The 20,051-nt window shown below is 45.1% G+C and overlaps 1 protein-coding gene across 1 annotated transcript in view; it reads left to right on the top strand.

Annotated features, from left to right (window-relative positions):
* Positions 1 to 6,329: 6,329 nt before the first annotated feature.
* RAB1A (RAB1A, member RAS oncogene family) overlaps positions 6,330 to 20,051 on the top strand; it is an 86,267-nt gene continuing 72,545 nt past the window's right edge. Inside the window, exon 1 of the mRNA XM_033937852.1 lies at positions 6,330 to 6,625. Within this exon, the coding sequence (XP_033793743.1) occupies positions 6,603 to 6,625 (23 nt within the window). The 5' untranslated portion in view covers positions 6,330 to 6,602. The remainder of the gene's footprint in view (positions 6,626 to 20,051) is intronic.

The raw sequence follows: 20,051 nt of genomic DNA on the forward strand, positions 1-20,051 counted from the left end.
CGGAGGTCTGGTCCCATGTTGGCGCGGAGGCGTAATGGGTTCTAATGGCGGCATATCGGTAAGCGAGGCTTGCCGCGTGGGCATCGCCGCCCTCCCCCGTTCGTCCTCGTCGGTTGTCGAGGTCGAACGGTGTGGGGGAGGGGGAGGCGGCGGACCGCCCCTTTGGACCGGTACCGGGAGGTCACCCTGTATGGCAGCGATGAGCCCGGGTCCGATGGTCTGCATGAGCTCAACGAATTGAGCTTCCAGCACGGACCGTAGCGAAGCCGATAAGGAGGGATCCGCACCGAAAGGGGGTCCTCCTGCACGGACATCGTGCTCCTTCGAGGCCGAGTGCTTCTGCTTAGTAGCTTTCGGCACTTTGATGACCATTGGTGGCACTGTGGAAGGAAGAGGTACCTGAACCGAGGAGACCGGGGCAGGCACCGACGTCGAGCTCGTGGATGGTGTCGGGGTGAGCGATGCCGGTTTCACCACATTCGATGCAGGAGTGGTCGATGCCGGTTTCGCCCGAACCGGGGAGGTATCAGATGAAGTGGAGGCTGAGGGATCCTTAGCTGCGTCCATCTTGAACATCGATTCCCACAATAGGCAACGCCGCTTGAATGAGCGTGCCGTAAGGGTAGAGCAAGGCCCGCACGATTTCGGGATGTGGTCAGGGCCCAAACACTGCAAACAGCGCCAGTGAGGGTCCGTGAGTGAAATCGCGCGTTGGCACTTGCTGCACTTTTTAAACCCGGTGATTGGCCGGGACATAGGCCGGAAAATCTCCGCCGCTAGGTCGAAGCCAGTGGGCCTGAGCCACGTGGCCGGCCCGTTCGACCTGCCGGAGGAAATAATCTTCTTTTTTTTTTTTTTTTTTTTTGAAAAAGAAAAGAACTGTTAACTGTAATTAAAAGAAAATGAAAACGCGGACAAGAAAGGCAAATTTAACTGAATTCAGCTAGCGCATGAAGAAGTTGAACTTCTCAGCTCCGCGGAAAAGAAAGAACTGAGGAGACACGCCCGGATCTCCGGGTAGGAAGGCACCGGCGCATGCGCGGTGCGGGCATCTAGAAACTTTAAGTTTCTACAAGCAACACGTGCTTGTGAGACGTCCGTACCGGGGCTCTGTCTGATGACATCACCCACTAGTGAGAATACCTGCCTGCTTGTCCTGGGATAAATATTATTTTCTAGAATCGTTTTGCTGTTGAAGTGCATTTATAAACGAGATTAGGAACATCTCTAATTAATGTCAAACAATAGTCAGCCAGCATTGATGAATTCCATCTGCTCTGATATCGTTTCTCCATTGTAGCAATGACCTGGTGAAACCTTTTCCCGTGCTCATCACTACCACGATTATCGGGGAAAAATCCAGATGCAAGTGGAGAAAAAGAATTTGCATGTTGCATTTGAGATCATAGAATGCTTTAAGCATCATCTCCACCATTTGGACAGTTTGGTGCCTTCCTATTCCCCATAAAATTCTCAATTACATTCTTCAATGCTTTTCTCACTTTAGCTTAAAAATCTAATTTGAGGCAAACTGTTTTAATATTTCAGAGATTGTTATAACATTTACTCCAAGCATTAGAAAATATAGCAAAAATACCAAAAAAACAGAGGGTTATACTGAAAAATTAAGGTCGTTTTTGAATTCAGCAACCCCCAAATCACTATAGAACACCCACAATTCATGCCCCAAAACCTCTGTTGCACAGTGATATTAGCACGCGCTAAATGCTAACGCACCCATAGAATATAATGGGCGCGTTCGCATTTAGTGCGTGCTAAATCGGCTAACGTGCCTTAATAAAAGACCCCCTTGAATACATACAAAGTAATACCGTTTGGCCTCATTGATTCAACACTTTGATTGGAAAAGGGGTATTCAACCCAGTCCTTGTGACATACCAAGCCAGTCAGGTTTTCAGGATTCCCAAATAAATATATGTATGAGATATATGTGCATACAGGGGAGATACCAAGCCTGTGGAGTTGGTACACCAAACGTCCTCTTATTTTTCTACTGTCTGACTCCAATTTCTATTGAGATTAGGCTTTAAATATTGTGTCCTGGATCTAAAGTACTAATAAGTATGTATTTTTTATATATTTGCTCTGACTTTTCAATTTGTCCCACTATGTTCTAGTTTATTGTTGTCCCCTGAAGAAGGCCATGCTATTGGCGAAACTTGGATCCCAGTCAGAACTTTCCTAGAATTTCAAACCTGGGACCTTAGTTGATATTCTTGATCAATGACTTTTTGTTGGACTTTTATTGTTTAATAAATGTAACTGGCGGTTGGTATAGACCAGTGTATCGCAAACTGTGTGCCATGGCACACTAGTGTGCCTGAGATTTCAGGTGTGCTGCGGCCCACGGAGGAGAGGTGCCGGCACCAGTGCTGGCTGACTGCCTACAGGACATGCCTCTTGCTGCGAGAGGCATGTCCTGTAGGCAATCAGCCAGCACCAGCGCTTCTCCTTCGGCCCTGTTCCCTGTTTATCCCCTCCATTGGTAGATCAGGGCCCATCTGAAGGTCCTTCACGCATGTACATGACGTTGCCATGACATCACACATTTCCAGGTGCCTCAAGCCATGGCCACTAAGGTTAGTGTGCTGCGGCTCAAGAAAGATTGCAAGACACTGGCATAGATATCTCTCTTGCCTCTTGTTTTGTTCTGTTTTATTTCGAGGCTAGCCTCCTTCTTCTGTTTTAATTGCATAATCAAATGAAGGGATGTAACCAGCAGTCCATCGGGTGGGCATAGGGGTGGACTGGGGAAGGCCCTCATATTTAGGGTTACAGATTTTGCATCTGGAAAAAGAGGATGTGTAGTTCCGCACCCCAACCCCACACAAACCTCGTCTCTTTGGGCCAAGTCTGGAGTGCATCTGTGCAAGCGCATATGCGACGTGATGACGTTGTGCACACACAATGCGACATCACTGCATCGCATTTGCTCATGCGCAGATGCACTCCAGAGTTGGTCCTGATCACAACAGCTTTTCAAAACCCAGACAAAGTGCTGGGTTTTGAAAAGCCGTCGAGATGCCTGGACAGTCCTCTAAAAAGAGGCTATATCTGGATAAATCCAGACTTTTGGTAACCCTACTCACATTTCCACTCCTTACCCTCCCCCACATTAAGTATCATACATTTGCTGGTGGGGATGCCAAAGCCCTGCCAGCTGAAGAAATCCATTGCCAAAGCCTCCTCTTCCTCCATCTGCCAATTCTTGTATTCCCCAAGCATGCTCCAATTCATAGAAGTGTACATAATTGGACTGTCTCCTCAAAGACAACTGTTCACCCACCGTTCAAGAGAATGCCTCCTGAAGCTCCTTAAACTATCCCCCCTTGAAACAATTTACACATATGCAGACGATATCCTCATCCTCCTCGAAACAGATCCAAACCTTACAAACCTCCAAGAGAACATCACATCATGCATAATGAGACTTCACGCCTGGTCCCTCTCAGTACAGATGAAATTAAATGAATCAAAAACAAAATTACTCTGGCTCGGCGCAAAATTAGCTCACCTGCCCGCCCTCTTCACCCTACCCACAGGCCCTGCTCTACACCTTGAGTTCTCAAGCAAGGTCACTATCGACTCCTCCCTTTCCCTCAACGATCACCTGAATTCCCTGGCAAAATCTTGTTTTTTCAGCCTCCACATGCTGAGGAAAGTTAGATCCTATTTTCACCAAAAGCATTTCACCGTCCTTGTACAATCCATCATCCTATCCAAACTCGATTATTGTAACGCCATCTACTTAGGCCTAATGAAAAAAAGTCTTTGCAGACTCCAGCTTATCCAGAACACTGCGACTAAGCTGATTTTTGCTAAACGCAAATATGACCACGTCTCCCCTCTACTTACCAATCTTCACTGGCTCCCAGTACTTTCCAGAATTCATTTCAAATGCTCCTGCCTGGCTTTCAAGATCATTCACGGCATCCTTCCGCCCCTAATCCCTCTATCCTTCCTCGCCCCGACACCAACTACCACCAGATCTGCCCACAGACATAAACTATCCTTCCCCTCTCTACACGGCATCCTCCACGCAGGTAACCTGGGTAGATCCCTCCTCTCCAAAATCACCGGCCTCTGGAACGACCTCACTGTCCCACTGCGGAACCTGGACTCCCTCCAACTATTCCGAAAACAACTGAAAACCTGGCTTTTCTCTAGCATATAATAATCTCTTCTCCTGATTACATCCCCTCTTTTTATGCTTTGTAAACTCTTTCTCTTCTCTCTTCCCATATTTTTTAAACTCTGTAAACCGTGTCGAGCTCCACTTCAGTGGAGAAGATGCGGTATATAAACCTAAGGCTTAGTTTAGTTTAGTTTATTGGAAAAAGTAAAATTTCAAGTTGGGACTTTAAACCCTGGTGTGGTCTACATTTGTTGCAGGAGTGAAAGGAGTGTCTGGTGCTTGCTTGCTGCAGGACTCCAGCTGATAAGTTGGTCCTGGGTCTGTTTGTAATAAATAAAATAACTTTGTTTGCCCCTTTCCAGCTGTTAGGTAAAAGAGGGGTTACAAATGTATGTTTTTATTTTGAAAGCAAACAACGAATAAAGTGACTCGACACGATCATGTTTCAGCCCCAAACGGGCAAGGATGGGCAGGGAAAAGAGAGATTGGCTCTGCGGTGGGAATGCCATAAGAGGGGAGAAAAGAGGGACAAGATAAGGGCATGAGAAAATATGCTGAGGTATAATGGCAGACAGTGGGGAGGGGTGGGGGGACAGGAACACCAAGAAGTCAAAAGAGGACCATGAGATGGAGATAGAGAAGAGTTTACAGGTTGAAGCCCAGTGTTGTTCCTTGTGACCCTGGGCAAGTCACTTAACACTCCACTGTTCCAGGAACATCAGTCAGATTGCGAGTCCACCAGGACAGATAAGGAGAAATACTTGAGTACCTGAATACAAGCCACTTAGGCTAAAAGTGATCTGCAAATACTAAAATAAATAAATACTGAGTTTTAGACATGGCTAGGGACCCTAATAAAAAATCTCATTGACCTTCTAGCTTTGGGAAGGGCCACTCTTGGCATCTCCAAGTACTTCTCATAAGTAAAATGAAAGAATATCCAAGAGATATTACATTAAAGGCAAAAAAAAGTTAAAACTGTTTGCTCCAGTATAAAATCCTTACTACCAACCCAAAGATCAAGATGTGGAAAAAATATTCTACAGCTCCCATTCTGCCTTTATGACCTTATGTGTGATAAAGGGATAGGGCTACCATATCATCGCACAGACTTTCCAAAGGTTCATCAAAAAAGGTGTGTGGGGAGGGAGCCCTGTTAATTCTCAGTAGATATTATTACCTAAGATTTTGTCCTCAGTCATAGAAAATAAGAAATAAAAGCTTAGTAAATTCTTCAAACTTTCGAAAAATAAAAGAACAAGAGGGCATTCGTAAAAGTTGAAAGGGGACAGATTCAAAACAAATGCTAGGAAGTTCTTCTTTACCCAAGGTGTGGTGGACACCTGGAATGCGCTTCCAGAGGACGTAATAGGGCAGAGTAAGGTACTGGGGTTTAAGAAAGGATTGGACAATTTCCTGCTGGAAAAGGGGATAGAGGTTTATTGCACAGGTCCTGGACCTGTTGTGCCGCCGCGTGTGCGGACTGCTGGGCACGATGGACCTCAGGTCTGACCCAGCGGAGGCATTGCTTATGTTCTTAGATCCATATGAGCAGGCACCAAAACTAATGGCTCCAGTCAGACTCTGGTCAGCAGGAGGTGCATCTCAGCTGACTCTTCAATTTCTGTCTCCTCTGAATCAGTAGTTAAACGTGAGGTGACAGGAGCTTTCAAAGCTAGACGCCATCACCTTTTCTTTACTCTCTGATACAAATGCCCCGATTCTCCCTCTCCCTTCCCAACTGTGATGCTGAGAACTGACGGCGCACAAAGCCGGGGTTACATCGGGTAACAGCAACAAAGGCCGGCCGTTAAAACACGCATCAGGCTGCAGCAACACACAGGTAAAGGAACTCTCGCTCTCCTGAACGCCGCCCACGTGCCAAGTCGAGGCGCATCCCGGATTCTCGCGGCATCTTAAGCCGGGGCCCCAGCGCGATCGCCTCTCCTCTGCTCGCTCACCCAGACTCGCCCCAGCTCTGCCACGTTTCAATGGTGACGTCAACGAGCCGCGAATCCCGAACACCGACGCTAGAGGGAGCCCAGCCCCGAGTCCGCCTAGAAAGCCTGCAGGAAGGTAGGAGGGGAAAGCGACCGAGAGGGCCTACCCCGCATGCGCCTGGTTGACCGAGGCGCGACGGGAAGTGAAGTTCTTCAGTGCCGGAAGCCCGCTTGCCTCCTTAGCCTCCAAGAATATTGAGAACTAATTCTCCCAGGGTGCAGCGCGGGCCGGCCGCCAGTCGGCAATGTAAAGCTCTCTAGCTGGATGTTCCCTATTTCCTGGTTAAGCTGGCAGCCATTTTGGGCTTAGAAGTGCTGTGCTCGTACATTTTTTGCTTTTTCTGGGGAGGAGAGGTGATTTTTAAACCGACGGTGTCCACCTGTGCGCTTTAGCGACTGTGAGGAGAGCGGGGCTGTGATTTTCCACGGGCAGGGCTTACAGTGATATGTCCAGCATGAATCCCGAATAGTAAGTATGCTTTCCTCTTCTTCCTACCTGCCGGCCGCAGATTATTGCAGGAATAAGCCACATCCGGCAACAGAGAAGCTGATGGATGGACAAGGAACAAAGAGGGAAGGGAGAGAAAGTAGGTGGCCGTTATGAGGGTCCTGGAGACGGAAAGGGGAGGCAATGTCTGGGGTGTCTGGTTAGGAGTGGGCCCTCGTTGTTGCCTTGGGTGGTGGCAGCCCGGTTTTTAGTGACTTTCTCTCTCTCTCTCTCTTGGAAAGGACCAGGTTTGTTTTGGATATTTTATTGTTGAGAATTGGTGATGCTTCTTGGCCTTTGTCCTAGGACCAACTCTGAAATGTATTTTCAGGTTTGCAAGTTGCATTCTATTCCCCGCTCCTAACCCGGTACAGATTGTAACACTTTTCCTCGCAAGTTTAGAAAAAGGAGAAAGATAAAATCCATGGGAGAGTCTGACCTTACTGGGGGATGTACTGAACGTTTTGGCCTATAGGGTTGTTAGTGGAGTTTGGCTGGAAGAAATGAAGGCTTGTAATTAAGCGTGAAGTGTATGAAAAACCAAATGCAAACAGAGTGAAAAGCGAAGGAAAGCTATAGGATGGTCTGTGGTTTTTGGTTTTAAACATGAATGGGCACAGCCTGTTTTGAAACCTTCTTTTCACGAAATCTAGAAGTTATTGAGTATTGTGCTCTTAAACCCCCCTCCCCCCCGCTGAAAAAAAACAACTATAAAAAATGAGTGTATATGGCCCAAGATTGCCAAATAAAATACAAATTAAATCATGAAACACTCGTTACTAATTGAATTTTAAGTTTACATTTCATTGCTTGTTGTATGGGATTAGCATGATATCTGTAAATATCGCAGGCTGGTTAGCAGGAAGATTTTAATCTCTGTGGAAAGTTGACTTGTTCTTTTGGATTAAACCCCGATAGCTTTTCTCCTTCCTAGCGTTAAGAAAGGTCTACCTATCATTTTAGTTGTAAGTCATGTGCATGTCACATGGCTCTTGCAAAACATGTCTTGGTTCAGCTTTTGTAAGGCTGTGGGTTAGATGCTGTTGTACTGTTTCCGATAGGGAAATGTATAGAAACTAGTTTCTTTATAAATGTTGAAACCATTGATGCATTTCAATGTATAAAATGTCTAAAGATAGCAATTTGGCAAGAGGAATGTGTTATTGCTTTAAAGTAACTGTTATACCAACCATAGCATATGTTTTTTTTCCCCTAGGGACTGTACTCACGAGGAATAGAGGTTTTTTGGTTTTTTTCTTTTTTGGGGGGGGGGGATGGATAAGAATATCTAACTAATAATGCTAGCTCTAGAAAATCAAATGTTAATGTGAACCTACAATGCTGTATTAGAAATACATTAACTGTATCTATGACATCCTGTTTAGATTGTAAACTCTTTCGAGCAGGGACTTTCTCTTTGGGACTCTATACAGAGTTGCTTGTGTCTGGTAGTGCTATAGAAATAGTAGTAGTAGTAGAAGATATCTTTGCATTCTAATATGTAGTGGAGGTGTTGTGATGGATGGATGTGCAGTATTTTGCTATATAAAATATGTGCTCTAACTTTTTTGATGTGCATTGTTTCATTTACTGTGATTTTTATGAAAATGACAAACCAAATAATTTTCACATAGTAATATAGTAAATGGTGGCAGATAAAGACCTGAATGGTCCATCCAATCTGCCAAACCATATATGCTCCATAAATTAATTTAAATGGTCCTTTTTATTAGATATTTCTGGACCAGAAACCCAGAGCCCTGCCTGGTAGTGTACATAGGTTCCATCTACTGGAGTCTCCATTAAAGCTCACTCCAGTCCATCTTAACCATTGAAGCCCTCCCTAGCCTGTCCTCTACTGAATGTCCATATATGGGAGACAGACTGTGCAAGCTTGCCCAGTAGTGGCCTTAGTTCCTTCAATGTATACACAATATTTTCTGATTAGAGATCCTCTGTTTATATCCCACGTTTGTTTGAACTCTGGAACTTTCTTTAGCTCAGCAGTTTTCAACTCGGAACTGACTTCTGTTGGACTGTAGTACCATTTGTTTTTTTTACAACTACCAAAGCATGGTTCCCAAATTGACTACTAAGTATTGCTATTGTATGTTGATTATGGATGTCCTTTTTCTTCTTTTCCTGTTCCACAAGGGCTGTGAATATTACTCCTGACACATCCCTGAAGAGCAGTGGGGACAAAAGACATACCGTATTTTTCACTCCATACGACGCACTTTTTTCCATACAAAAGTGGATGGAAATCCCGGTGCGTCTTATGTAGTGTAGATACAAAATTTGTATCTCCCCCCCTTAGCATTGTAAAACACCCTCCTGCCACACCTTTTTAAAACACTTACGAAATGCAAAGGTGGGCCCAAGCGAGAGTGCGTAACGCTTGCTCCTCACATCCACGCTCCTGACCAGAGTATGAGAACAGTCTAGTGAGGACAGGAGGGATTTTAAAAGGTAAGGTAAAATTTTATTTTATTTTTTTTTTTAAATGCCCCTGACAGTTGTTGGTTGGTTTTTGTTTTTTTCTGTGCTGGGGCTCTTTGGGGGGATCATGCACACTATCTAGCGTTTCATTATTTGTGTATCTCTTATTTCTATATTCTGACTTAATTTCTTGAATTCTTTGGCAGCCACACAATTGGGGGAGGGATTGGGGGGACAAAAGGTACTCGGGGTGTTTAAAAGGGTATGGGGTATGATTTAAAAGGTATGGGGGTGTTTGAAAAGGCACAGAGGTATGGGGGATAATTTAAGGTACTGGTGGGTACATGGGGGATACGGGGGAATATTTAAGGTACTGGGAGGTATATGGGGGGTTTGGGACCTGCCGGCCTGCCTGTCACTAGGCCTGCCTGCCTGCCCTGTGCCCTGCCTGCCCTATGCCTTGTATCAGCCTCCCTGTGCCTTGTCCCGGCCTGCCCTGTGCCAGCCTACCACTAGACCACCAGAGGGGAAACAGGGTACAGAGACTGGTAGGGAGGAGGGACAGGGTGCAGAACCTGGCAAAGAATGTGGAGTTGGGTGCAGAGTCTGGCGGGGAGAATTTGGTTCAGAATGTGTATTTTTTTTCTTGTTTTCCTCCTCTAAATCTAGGGTGCGTCTTATGATCAGGTGCGTCTTATGGAGCAAAAAATACGGTAACTGCTGTTCACCAGGACATGCATGCTAATCAAGCATAAATGGGACTACACACTGACAGGAACTTTGGGCTAGATTCACTAAGCAAACCGATCGTTTACCGATAGGTTTGCGACCTGATTTCCCTCCGACCCGATTCACTAACCTGTGTCCTGATCATCCTCCGATCCGCACATGCAAATGAGGGAGAATGGCATTCAGATGATGGCAGGCAGCGATTCATTAACAAAAAACCTGCAACACTGACAAGTTTCAAGTTTATTAATTTTTAATATACCGACCATCAACTAGTATCTAGCCGGTTTACAATAAAATGTTAAAAATAGAGATAAAAGGTTATATTTATAAAAGAGGAGTTAATAAATGTGAACATTAAAGACATAAACAGGACAAACTTGAGAGTGAGGATAAGGGGGAGAGGGAGGGGTAAAGTTACTGGGCTGGCCTATCACAAACAAGCGGTCTTCACTGCCTTTTGCTGCCCTGCTCTCTGCCCCGACTCTCCCACCCTTCCCCGCAGTGCAAGACCGTGGTTTTAACCCGCGGGCTTAAAGCGGGTTAAAATCATGGGCTTGGGAAGGAAAAAAAAAGAAATTTCCTGCTCTGCCGAGCACAGAGGGCCAGTGCAGTGCATGCGCAGACCATGTACAGATGGTCTGCGCATGCTCAAGGATCCGATTCAGTTTGCTGGGGACGTGATTCTGATCATCCACATTTGCATGAAGGCGATTCATGACTCAACCCCCCAGACACGGATCAGATCCCTCACAGATCCAATCCATGCCCTTAGTGAATCTAGCCTTAAGACTCCTCCCAATAAGCCCAACACCACTCACCTTAAAAGGGTATTTGGTTCTGGGAAATGAGGTGCAGTGAGGCTTTGAGATCTGGTATAGAGGTCTGAACGGGGATTGCGGGAATTCCCCCCCCTAACCCACAGGGACATCCCTCTGGCCCATGGGACTCCCACGGGGACCCCCCTCTAGCCAACAGTACTTCCACGGGGATGGAAGGCTTTGGAAGCAGGGTTCATCCATATAATATAATGGACACGTCAGCCTTGGTAAAAGAGGGGGGTTTATAAGTTAATTACCTGAACAGAAAACAAAAAAAGGGTTCCACCAAAGAGATTCCACAAGGAAAACAGCAGCGCAAACACAAAAGAAACTGTGGTATTGATGATCCTGTCAGAAGTAATTGCTGTTTTTTATGGGGACGGGCGGGGATGGAGGTAATTCCTTGCGGGGACGGGTGGGGACGGAGAGGATCCTGGCAGGAATGGGTGGGATTTCTGTCCCCGTGCAACTTTCTAATCTGGTACTGTAACCTGTGAAAAGTCAGACTAGCGAGTGGGGCTTCATTTTTCACTAACACCTGGATCATAGAGTGGTCAGAAATGTTGATTCTACTATAAACTCGTGGAGAGCAATGCTTCATAGTGGACAAATTATTTAAGGGGCCTGTGCTGTGTTAAAATGGAAGTTTAAACAATTCTTCCTGGATTTAATCTACCAGGAACAAAGTCAAGCTATCATTTTCTATCCTGCCTTTCATATGAAATCATGGTTTGTTTTGAGGGGAATGGGTAGTAGATGTATAAAATACATTTCTTCCCTACTGAATGCACACCTCCAGCCTACCTCTATGCGCTCTTCTCTGCCATCCTGTACTAGGTTCCCAAGTATAGTCCTTGCTTTCCTCATCTAACCTTCTCTCTCCCCATGCCAACTGATGCAGTCCTCTTTCCCAAGTCTCGCAGCCTATGGTATCTGATCTAGACCAAAGATTATACTTTTTCACCTGTCCCCCCAAAAAAAATCCACTCATCTCAGATGAACTGGTGATTGGATTTTTCAAACCTTGTGTGTATCCGTAAATACAAAAATGTTTGCAGAAAATCTGCACAGTCTTGTTAGTAAATGATGAAATAGCTTTTGTGAGGCTGGAGCATTGCTTTATCGATAAATATCCAATTCCGCATATTCCTTCCAGGACATTCCGATCTAATAACCAGAATCTACAAACAATCCCATTTATCTGTGGGATATTCTATGACACAACCCGCAAAGCTATTTTCTCGTTCCCTGCCTCCTCTCTTTGGAGTGCTCTACCATTAGACATTAGACTACAACCCTCTCTGGACAAATTCAAATCCAAAATCAAAACTTTCTTTTTTAAGGATGCTTACCTGAGACGAGACCCCATAAGTAGAAAATGACAACAGCAGAGCAAGACAAACGCTTCCTAATAAGCGGTCCCCCTCCTTTTCTTTTCCTTCCCCGTCTTTCCTCCTTTTTATTTTATTTTTAATCTCGATATATTTTTTATTCTCCCCCATCCCATTGGATCTAGTAATTATAGCTTGCTTCGTCTCCCCAGCAATTTTATTTTTTAATTTTATATTTGACATTGTTTTTACTTTTATTATAATGCTATTGTAAACCATTTAGTTATTCATTGATAGACGGTATATCAAGTGACAAACTTGGATCTTTCTGTACCTCAATGACCTAAACAGTGTCTCACTCTGGCTTTCCTGGTGGACAAAAATTAGGATACACAGCATCGGGCATTTCAAAACTATTAATAGGAGCACATGGAATGGAGTCTCAAAAGTATTTCATCGGTGGTAGTTGTGAGTATTAAAAGTCTATAGGTAGAATTACTGTTACAAAATCTGTATTCTCCTAAGTAAAATTTTATTGCTATGACCTGACAAGGGCTGTGTTTCAGCTACACAGAGCCTTCTTCAGAGGCCTTGTGGTCAACAAACTACAAATAAAACACAATATAAAGAAATACGTACGTGTAGACTACAAAGAAATATAAACATATGCTTTCAGAAATCTCTTAAAAACAAGTATCAACGGACTGAAAATAAACAGTGTAAAATGTATAGAGCACACCTAGGGACCCGTGGTGAAAAACATGAATAGAGTGATGTGTACAAGTGTTCCAGTAAGATGTGAAAGAGATGAAAAGTTTTTTTAAAATAAAATTATATAAACATTAGGCTCCTTTTACTAAGCTGCGATAGCGTTTTTAGCGTGTGCTAAACCCGCGCTACGCAGCTAGAACTAACACCAGCTCAATGCTGGCATTAAGGTCTAGTGCATGCACAATACAGCGCGCGCTAAAACCGCTATTACAGCTTAGTAAAAGGAGCCAATTTTGTATATAGTTTAGAATTTTCTGACTTGAAAACATTGAAATGCATTTTAAAATAAGTGAATCGTAGTGTATGGAGAAGGGTGCTAGCATTGCATGAAAATAAATCTAAATAGACATACCCAAAGTCTCTTGGGGAAAAAAATGCATAAACAAAAACCAAGGACATAGTTCAGTAAGTTCAACACAGGTGTGTGTATGTGCGCAAGGGACCTCCTGTCCATTTCTCTGCACTCTTTATCGGTACGTCTATTAAAAAAGGTGCTGCAAAGGACAGATTACTTCTTGGTACTTGGCAAAAGTCCCTAGAACTTAAATGTTGCAGCTGATTTTTGTGTATCTGCTGACTCCTTGAGCTTCTTTCTTAGAAATGCAATTTTATCTGTTTACAGACTTGTCAGACTGCACCTGCTCTCTATAGCTGCATTAATATTTTGGCTAAAATCCTATAAAAGTCCTCTTCTGCTTCCTTCCTTCTCCATTGCTTCTATCTGATTGATACAGGAATCTCTGTTAAAGGGTGACTGAATGCCCTGATTTCTTTTGGAAGGGTTGCTTGTCTAGTTGTTGGGTTTTTTTTTGTTTTTTTTAAAGTGATTATTAGAAAGTTTCTGTTCTAGTTGAGCCATAGATATTAATGGAAACCACCTCATGCATGCTGACGTCAAATCCAATTTCCTGGCTGTGGTAGTATCTTGCTGCTGGCACTGGCAAGTGGCTCAGCTGATGTATCACATGTAACTGGAGGCTCTTTCAGTTTGTGCTGTGTGTGTGAGGAAAAGCTCCTGAGTCATTTCTTTTTCAGCATGTGCTCTTACACAATACTGGCTGATGGGGTTGAGGAGAGCCTGTTTTCAAATGGATGTGTTTCAGGAAATTTTAAAATCTTTTACTGGAGGATTTCAGAATGCACCTGGGTACTATGTGCTAGGAGGATACTAGAATACACACTTGCAGTTTTCCTGGATTTCCTGGCTTTGGAGTAGGTGCTAATTTGTTTTTCATCCCAATGAATGTCTTGCTGGGTGGAATTTGAGAGCACAGCATATAAGACACATTCACCTTCAGGCACCAGTAGCACTTGCATGTTTTCATTTTGGGAAGGAAGGCCTTTTTTGCTGAATAATGCTAACAGTGCAGGTGAAAGATAGATCATCTCAGGGTGGTAAGGGAAAGGCATGTTTTTGTGTTACTTTACAATGGAGAGATTTTGGAAACTGCCATAGGCTGAAGATGAGGGCAATCTTTAGAAGTCATTTTTCAGCTGTCATCCCTTCCAGTACCTGATAGGCAAGCCTTTTTTGTTTGTATTTCTAAGCTAACAGATTAGTGCTGGAAAGAAATAAAAAGATAGTATAAACCCCATATAATGTGGATTCACTTACAACACAAATATCAGGTCTTCAGTGTAATATGTACACTTCTCCCTCCGTATTCACTGTGATAGGGGATTAACAGACCCGCAAATACAGAAAAAGCGTGAATAACTTTTTCATGTTATTTGCTGTTTCTATTAAAAAACATCGTGAATATGTTGGAACCGCAAATAACATGGTGGGAGACCTGGCCTGTTCCTGAAGGAGAGGCAAAACACGGTGAAGAAAGTGCTGGGAATCAGCGATTTTCTCTGTAAACACTTGGAACCTCTGTTTTCCTGTCATTAGCAGCAGACATAAGAACATAAACATTGCCTCTGCCGGGTCAGACCAAGGGTCCATCATGCCCAGCAATCCGCTCCCGCGGTGGCCCCCAGGTCCATGACCTGTAAGTGATCCTTTACCTAAATCTTTTATTCCCTAATCATTTAATATTCTGTATAGTAACCCTCTATCTATATACCCTTCAATCCCCTTCTCCTTCAGGAAATTATTCAATCCCTTTTTGAAACCCAATATCGTACTCTGTCCTACCACCATACAGATTCATGGGTTAAGCCCATCCACCGGCAGGTTGAGATAGAGTATACTATAGAGATCTAAGGAGCATTCCATCTGAGGTGATGTTCACAGATTTGCTGTTCTCTATCTCCAGCAGGTGGATGGATGGCTTTTCTTATGCTCCTGAATGAAGGCCTCTCTTTATAATTTACTTACTCTTGTAGCTTGAGGGGTTTAGGCAAATCCAGTCCTGGATTTGGACTCTTAAGGAAAAAAAAAAAGTAAAGAACTTTCAAAACCAAAGTGAATACAAACCTGGGCTTCTTGCATGGCAGAGACAACTGCACCTTAACTGTGTGAAGGGTGGCTCAGTGGTGAGTGGAGTGCCTTACTTGCAGAGTAAAATCCCTGCCAGACAAGGCCAAGCAGCTTGTTTAGACTGCTGCCGGCCCGATGCTGCTTCGGTTGAAGGTAGAGCTCGCTCACGGTTGGCGGGGAGGGAAGGATGGAGGGTCAGCAGGGTTTCAGCTGCACTGGGGGGGGGGGAGTTGAAGAGTTGCCGGCAAATCCCGGGACAATGGCTTATTTTTGGGGTAGGGCTTATATTAAGACCTACCCCGAAAATGATGCTAGGGCTTATTTTCGGGGTAAGTCTTATTTTTTGGGAAACACGGTACTAGGAAGTCTGCGTTCAGTATTGGTCACCGCACCTCAAGAAGGACATGGCGGTACTTGAGAGAGTCCAAAGGAGAGCAACAAAAATGGTAAAAGGGCTGGAACACTGCTCGTACGCCGAGAGGCTGGATAGGCTGGGGCTCTTCTCTCTGGAGAAAAGGAGACTCAGGGGAGATATGATAGAGACCTTCAAGATCATGAGGGGCATAGAGAGGGTGGATAGGGACAGATTCTTCAGACTGAAGGGGACAGCAAATACGAGGGGGCATTCTGAGAAACTGAAGGGAGACAGGTTCAAAACAAATGCAAGGAAGTTCTTTTTCACCCAAAGGGTAGTGGACACTTGGAATGCGCTACCGGAGGAAGTGATCAGGCAGAGTACGGTACAGGGATTCAAGCAGGGATTGGATGGATTCCTGAGGGATAGAGGGATCGTGGGGTACTGAGTAAACCAACCTGGTCGTGCATGTGCAAGACCGGAGGGCTAGGACTTCGATAGGAGGGCAGAACTTAAATGGGAAACCAAGGTGGCAGGGGAGCCCCTTCTGATGATTCAGACAGGCCTTGACCTGTTTTTGGCCACCGCGGGAGCGGACTGCTGGGCAGGATGGACCTGTGGTCTGACCCGGCAGAGGCACTGCTTATGTTCTTATGTTCTTATGTCTTTCCAGTTCATGTAGCCATGCAGGAACTTGTCTCGGCAAAGTGGGATTCTCCTGATGTAGGCCTCAAGGTCTTGAGGACCATGATTTGTCTTTACCCCTTGATTTCAGAAGAGTTGGAGATGCATCGATGGCCTAAGGTCGATGCCCTGGTGACGACGATGACCAAGAAAACCACTTTGCCGGTGGAAGGTGTTGCTTTGAAAGACATGCTGGATAGAAAATTGGAGGCCCTCCTTTAAACTTTCCTTTGAGAGGTCTACATTGTCTCTCTAGACCGCTATCTGCAGCTCATACGCTGCCAGAGCTTGCCTTGGGTTCAGCAGGCTGCAGAGCCAATGGAAGAACAGGACTCAAGTTTCAAGTTTATTGATTTTTGATATCCCGATCATAAAACAAATATCTGACCGGTTAACAATTTAAAAAAAAGAATTTAAAATAGGAGAGTAAGAACTAGTTATTGGTGTGTTGGAAAAATTAACGAAAACATATTAGACATATACTGACAAACATGACCGTGAGGAAAATTGGGAAGGAAGGAAAAAGTTACATAATATTAGAGGAAATGAGATAGAGGGAAGGGATAGAACATGAAGGACAAGGGTGCAAGGTATAAATGATATGCGCAGAAATGAAAGAGATCTTTTGTGAAAAGGATGAGTAAGTAAATGGATATAAAAGATTAGGATTTATTAAAGGCATCCTTGAATAGGAAAGTTTTAAGATTAGTTTTAAATTTAGGTAAATGCCTTTTGGGCTGTAGATGCTGTTTCCAAACAATGCCTGTTAAGCTTCCCTTCCAAGGTAAACTTCTTTTTGGTGATGACCTGGAGATGATCATTAATGATCTTGGAGAAGCTAAGCCTTGGCGTCTGCCTGAGGACCAGTCTTGGAGCCAGGTCTGTTGAGATCAGGCAAGGGCTAAGCTTTGGGAATCTAGAAGATACTGTCCAAGTCAGTCTCTGCCCTTCCACAAGTCTAGATTTCAGCCTCTTCAATCCTTTTGGTTTGATAGGAAGCCCGGGAGCCAATCCTCCCGGACCTCCACAGGGATATGTTCAGCTCAGTGACGGGCTGCTGACCTGCTCCCTGCCATTTCAGTGCATAGGAGGATGTTTGTCTCTCTCTTACGCGGAATGGATCAAGGTGACATCGATTCAGTGAGTCCTCAACATCATATGTGATGGGTATAGTAGTTTGCCTCCCCAGTCGTAGATTCCTTTGTGGAGTCCTCTTGTGTCACAGAAGCCAACTGGGAATCAGTTTCTGTCACTCTCAAGGCATTACGGGACATTGGGGCAGTGTCCCCGGTGCTGCAGTCAGAACTCGGAACAGGCAGATACTCCATCTATTTTACTTGGCCAAAGAAGGGGGGTTCTTTTCAGCCCGTACTCAACCTCAAGCGACATGAAAACTCTGTGATCCATGACTGCATATTCCCATATGGCCTCCTCATTTCCACTTCCTTCGGTTTGCAGTTCTGGGACAGCACTTTCAGTTTGTGGCCATACCCATTGGGTTGTCCACCGCTCACAGGACCTTTTCCAAGATCATGGTGGTGGTAATGGCTTTCCTCCACCGGAAGGGACTACAGGTTCATCCATATCTCGATGACTGGCTGATTTGAGACGATTTAGCTCTGGAGGCAAGGCAGACTACAGATCACATCGTGGCAATCTTGCAGTCTCTAGGCTGGGTGGTCAACACAGCCAAGAGCTACTTGGAACCGACCCAGCAGCTGGAGTATCTGGAAGCAGTTTTCAATACGCCCCAAGAAATGGTTTTCCTTCTGAAGGCCAGGAGGGCCAAGCTGGTATCTCAGATAAAGCTCCTTTTCTCAGATCAGCATCCCTAAGCCAGGGATTATGCGCAGGTCCTCGACTCAATGGCAGTGACATGGGCCCACTTGAGGCCCCTTTAACACTCGCTTCTGTTCTGCTGGTCCCCGGTGTTGCAAGATTAAAATGTTCATCTCAGCTGGAGTCTGGAAGCCAGGGCCAGCATGGCCTGATGGCTCAGTTTGGTCAATTTCAGCAGGGGGGCTCCTGTTGGCTTCCTCAGTGTGGGAAGTGGTGATGACAGACGCAAGCCTGGTGGGCCGGGGAGCTCGTTGGCAATCTGTAGCACAAGGTCAGTGGAATACCCTGGAGGTGTCATGGCCCATCAATTATTTGGAATTGAGGGTGATATGCCTAGCGTTCTCCTTCTGAGCAGTTTTCAAGGGAAAGCCAGTTCGGGTGCTGTCGGATAATGTGACAGCAATAGCATACATCAACAGTGATGAAATCGATGGGGTTGGGCGAAACAATAACTGCATGGGTCAATGATTGGCTTAGTGATAGACATCAGAGGGTGGTGGTCAACGGCACCCTCTCTGAAACATCGGAAGTGACCAGCGGAGTGCCGCAGGGCTCAGCCCTGGGTCCACTCCTTTTTAACATATTCATAAGGGACTTGACACGAGGGCTGCAGGGTAAGGTAACATTATTCGCCGATGATGCCAAACTATGCAACATAGTAAGTGAAGGCTGTTTGAAGGATAATATGACACAGGACCTTCTTGCGTTGGAAAACTGGTCCTCAACATGGCAGCTGGGATTCAATGCTAAGAAATGTAAGGTCTTGCACCTCGGTAGCGGAAATCCATGCAGAACTTACACCTTAAATGGAGAAACATTGGCTAAGACCTCAGCAGAACGAGATTTGGGAGTAATCATCAGTGCAGACATGAAGGTTGCCAAACAAGTAGAAAAGGCCTCATCCAAAGCAAGACAAATGATGGGATGTATCAATAGAAGTTTCGTCAGCCGGAAACCAGAAGTCATAATGCCACAGTACAGGACCATGGTGAGACCTCATCTGGAGTACTGTGTGCAATTCTGGAGGCCACATTACTATAAAGACGTGCTTAGAGTCGAGTCGGTTCAGCGGATGGCCACTAGGATGATCTCGGGGCTTAAGGGTCTCTCATACGAAGAGAGACTGAACAGATTGCAGCTCTACACTCTAGAAGAACGCAGGGAGAGGGGGGGACATGATTGAGACATTTAAATACATCACAGGACGTGTCGAGGTGGAAGATGACATCCTTTTTCTTAAAGGACCCTCGGCCACAAGAGGGCATCCGCTTAAACTTAGAGGGGGGAAATTTAGTAGTGACACCAGGAAGTATTTCTTCACGGAAAGAGTGGTGGATCACTGGAACAAGCTTCCGGTGCAGGTGGTCGAGGCCACCAGCGTGCTTGACTTCAAGAATAAATGGGACATCTACGTGGGATCCCTATGAAGTCGAGTTAAGGAACTGGGTCATTAGCATTCAGACTTATTGGGGTGGGTCAGTAGAGTGGGCAGACTTGATGGGCTATAGCTCTTTTCTGCCGTCATCTTTCTATGTTTCTATGAGGAAGCCTTCTATGAGGAAGCCAAGCTTCTCTTCGCATGGGCAGAGAGAAATGTTTATCTGCTATAAGCAGCCCATGTCGCAGGGCTTTCCAGTGTTAAGGCAGACTTCTTCAATTGGACTGCCCTAGATCAGTTGGAGTGGGAGTTCTCTCCAGCGTCCTTCTAGCTCATTACCCAAAACTGGGGCCTTCCACAGTTGGGAAGGGAATTACAACCAGGACGAAGGAAGTCATCATGCCACTGTATCGTGCAATGGTGCGCCCGCATCTAGAGTACTGCGTCCAATATTGGTCGCCGTACCTCAAGAAAGACATGGAGATACTTGAGAAGGTCCAGAGAAGAGCTACGAAAATGATAAATGTTATGGAGGACTGTTCATATGGTATGGAGGACTGTTCATACACTGAAAGGCTGGACAAGCTGGGGCTCTTCTCCCTGGAAAAGAGGAGGCTTAGGGGAGACATGATAGAG

This window comes from Geotrypetes seraphini, chromosome 3 (genome assembly GCF_902459505.1).
Source record: "Geotrypetes seraphini chromosome 3, aGeoSer1.1, whole genome shotgun sequence".
Taxonomy (NCBI): Eukaryota; Metazoa; Chordata; class Amphibia; order Gymnophiona; family Dermophiidae; genus Geotrypetes; species Geotrypetes seraphini.